At 41.3% G+C, this 4054-nt stretch overlaps 2 protein-coding genes across 2 annotated transcripts; both read left to right on the forward strand.

Moving 5' to 3' along the window:
• Positions 1 to 528: 528 nt before the first annotated feature.
• On the forward strand, positions 529 to 2820 carry LOC135650714 (putative disease resistance protein RGA3). The gene has a single exon (XM_065170264.1). It carries the CDS (start codon positions 628 to 630, stop codon positions 2818 to 2820), a length of 2193 nt encoding a protein of 730 aa, XP_065026336.1. The 5' UTR covers positions 529 to 627.
• A 19-nt stretch (positions 2821 to 2839) lies between these two features.
• Positions 2840 to 4054, forward strand: LOC135651379 (disease resistance protein RGA2-like). Its single transcript, XM_065171445.1, has one exon. It carries the CDS (start codon positions 2840 to 2842, stop codon positions 4052 to 4054), a length of 1215 nt encoding a protein of 404 aa, XP_065027517.1.

Genomic DNA, 4054 nt, shown 5'->3' on the forward strand with positions numbered 1-4054 from the left:
GTCGGTGACTTGTCAACAAATTTAAATTGATCTTTAAAAATATTTTAGTGTGATAGTTATAAACTATAATAATGTCTAAATATTATTAGTAATTATCATAAAATTATGTTTTTTAGATTTTTTTATCATTTATTCTAAATACTTATTTTATAAAATTCTTAGTAGTTATGTTTATGATCCTTTTAATTAGTTTGATTTAAATCAAACATACCGTGTATAAATTATATAACTTAAATTATTTATATTAATTTAAGGATTGAAAAGATGAGATGGAAATGGTAAGATCGAAGCAAAGAATTTGATAATAAGATTTTGATAGAATATTAATCAAGAGATAATAAGATTTTGATAGAATAAATAAATCTTAATTTATCAATGATTCTTTTATACTAGAATTCCTAAGAATTAATTAAATAAGACTCGAAAAATACTTGACAATCATAACAAAATTTCTTTCTCGACAATGACTGGGAGCAAGCATTTTCAGCTTAGGTTATTCTTTTGATGAAAATTCGATCGGTGTAGGCATTAAACATCATACGTAAGTGTGCTCGAGGAACCACCACTTGGGGCATCGAGTCTTCTTCCCGAGAGTGCCGAGGCCTTTTCCCTGTTCGTCCTGGAGAGATGGCAATGATTCTGGATACTTTCGTTTCGAGATACGTCAACGATGTGGCAGCTTTCGTGGAGGGAGAGATATGCAAAGTGCTGGGCGTGAAGAAGAAGATCAAGGAGCTGCAGGAGACGCTGGAGACGATCAGATGTTTCCTCCAGGATGCCGAGCAGAAGAGCCGCAGCGGGGATCCCGGCATGGAGCTCTGGGTGAGGAAGCTGAAGGATGTCATGTACGACGCCGACGACGTCATCGATCTGTGCGTGATGGAAGGGGGAAAGCCCTTGGAGGTTCGGGCGTCGGTATCAGCCTCAGGGGTGGTAAGCCTTCCTTTCAGCTTCGTCTCTTCCTGTTTTCGGTGTACCAAATACCGCCAAAAGATCGCAGGCCAAATCGAAGCAATCAATGATAGGCTGAAACGAATAGCGGCAGATAGCTCCATCCTTCGAAATCTGCAGCCCCCAAGCCAACAACCGCACCCTAAAAAACTACCTCCATCACGTGAGACGTCTCCCTTGGAAGTTGAGGAGGACATTGTGGGGGAACAAATCGAAGAAGCTGCCGACGATCTAATCAATCGCATGTTGGAGAACACCGAACAAAAGTGTCGTGTTTTTGGGATTGTTGGAATGGGTGGAATCGGGAAAACTACTCTAGCAAGTAAAATATATAATGATGGAAGGATCAAAGCAAACTTTCCTATCCAAAAGTGGTTGTATATCTCAAAGGATTATTCGGAGATCAAGTTACTCAGAAAGTTAATTCGGTGTGCCGGAGATGAAACCAAAGCAGAATCTTTTGAGGAAGACAACAGAGCAGAATTGGAGCCCAAACTTGCCTCGCTCCTTACTAAAAATTTATTTCTCGTGTTGGACGACGTGTGGAGTCCAAATGTATGGACTGATTTCCTGAGGAAACCACTAAGTAAAGGAGTAGGTAGCAGCACGATCTTAGTTACCACTCGAAACGAAACAGTGTTAAGAGGTATGAAAGCCTATATGCACCGAGCTGAGAAAATGGATGATAACAGTGGGTGGATGTTGCTTGGGAAGACGGTATTCGAAGCTGGGGAGGAGGATGACATGCGTAGGTTGGAGGAAGTAGGTAGGAAAATTGTTAGAAAATGTGATGGACTTCCTCTTGCTATCAAAGCTATTGCAGGGGTTCTAATTTCCAAGGACAGAAGCACAGCGGAGTGGGAACAAGTCCTCGAGAATGACGCATGGAGTACGAACCGGCAGATCGACGAAGAAGTTCCAAGAGCTTTGCACTTGAGCTATGAGGATCTACCATCTCATCTGAAACAATGCTTTCTTTATTGCTCGTTCTTCATGTGGAAGGTTTTTCATTACAAAGATATTATTCAGTTTTGGGTAGCAGAAGGTCTTATTGTCGAAGCAGGAGGTAGGCTGATGGAAGATGTAGCCGAGGAGTACTATTGGGAACTAGTTTTGAGGAACGTTGTACAAGTGGTTCCATCGTCTATAAAAAAGAGCATGTTTTGCATGCATGACCATTTACGAACGCTCGCTACATACTTGATGAAAGAAGAAGGATTTTCGATTACAATTGGTCAAAAATTAGATATAAAAGCCAATGCGAAGATTCGTCGGTTGTCGATATCTAACATGGGAATAAAACTAGTACTGTCAGATCACATCACAGAAAAAAAATGTTTGAGAACTTTAATGGTCAGAGACTCACTCTCAACCACCATAATTGATGATAAAGTACTCAAAGGGTTACCAAATTTACGAGTATTGGATCTTTGTAATACATCGATCGAGAGAATTCCAAATTGTATCGGAGATCTATTGCATCTAAGATACCTAGATTTTGATAGAACAAAGATACATGAGATACCGGAGTCAATAGGGCGCCTTGTAAACTTTCAAACTTTGAATATTTCAGGATGTAAATACTTGCATAGACTTCCCATGACCATCACGAGACTACTTAATCTAAGGAGTCTTGTTATTAATGATACTCCTCTGACTCATGTATCGAAGGAAATAAAAAAATTGATAAATATTAACAGACTCGAAGGATTTGTGATCGGACATGATAACCCGACGAACGAGGTGGACGAGGCCGGGTGTGGATTAGAGGAGCTACAGCCTCTTTCCAAGTTTAAGATATCTGAGCATATACAGGCTAGAGAAGGCAGTTACAGCAGCTTCGGCACTAGCGGAGAAACGTTCTCTTAGGGAACTAATTTTAAGTTGGATGCCACCTGAAGATGGGAAAGATGGAGATGCCACTGATAGTGGTGAGGATAGAAGAGCAACAACATGGAGAAAGGAGGAGCAAATCCAGATGAGAGCCGAGAAGATATGTAATGAACTCTCTCCTCCTTCAAGCCTGCGAACTCTTTTCATTAAACAATTCCCGGGTCGACAATTCCCAAACTGGATGATGTCGTCCTCCCTGGGCGAATCACTCCCTAACCTGAAATACTTGTTTCTTTTGGTGTTCCCATCATGCACAAAGCTCCCTCCTCTGGGCATGCTGCCGCTGCTGAAATCTCTTAAGATCATAGGAGCCAAAGCGGTCGTGACCATTGGGCCTGAGTTTCTCGGCCACAGTTTCCCAGGAACTTGTGCATTTCCCAAACTTGAGTATTTGGAGATCAACGGCATGCCCAACTGGGAAGCATGGTCACTATGCGGGGTGGAGGAAGGTGGTCACAGAACACACCTGAAGCTGTTTCCCAATCTAACGAAATGTTGTCTCCTAGACTGTCCCAAACTGAGAGCTCTTCCGGAAGGCCTATCCCACGCTACCAACTTGAAGGAATTGCACATTCGGAGAGCTCACAACTTGAGAGAAGTCACAAAGCTCCGCTTGAGTTACAAGATGCTCGTCAGAGACAATAAGATGTTGAGCAGAATATCCAACGTTGCCATGAAGTATCTGAAGGTGATGGATTGCCCCAGTCTAGAGTACGTGGATAATCTCGACAAGCTGCAGCACCTGGTCTTGATATGTCCGGAACATATGGATCAGCTTCCCCCGTGGTTATCCCGCTTAATTGATCAACAGCGCCCTAATTCTGCACAATGTGGCTTCCGCAAACTTGAAGTGTACTGCAACACAGTGCTGCTAAGGAGCTGTCTCGAGGGCAACGAGCATTGGAACATCATCCAACGGATTCCAGATGTCCGAATTCGTAACTATTTAAAGGAAGCATACATGCGATACATTAAGGAACCATACATGTATGACACAAATGTATCTACAGAATTAGTCTTCCTTGTAAGTCATTTTCTTTGTTTTCTATCCAATAACTTAGCTATATATATATATATATATATATATATATATATATCTGTTAGTCCTTATGTTGACTTTCACCTTTTTCTTTGCAGGGTCAATGAAAGGTCTTTGCGCCCACTTATGCTTCCTTTATATAATATTTTGAGAATAAAGGTATTTGATTAA

This window comes from Musa acuminata, chromosome BXJ3-10 (genome assembly GCF_036884655.1).
Source record: "Musa acuminata AAA Group cultivar baxijiao chromosome BXJ3-10, Cavendish_Baxijiao_AAA, whole genome shotgun sequence".
NCBI classification, from domain to species: Eukaryota; Viridiplantae; Streptophyta; class Magnoliopsida; order Zingiberales; family Musaceae; genus Musa; species Musa acuminata.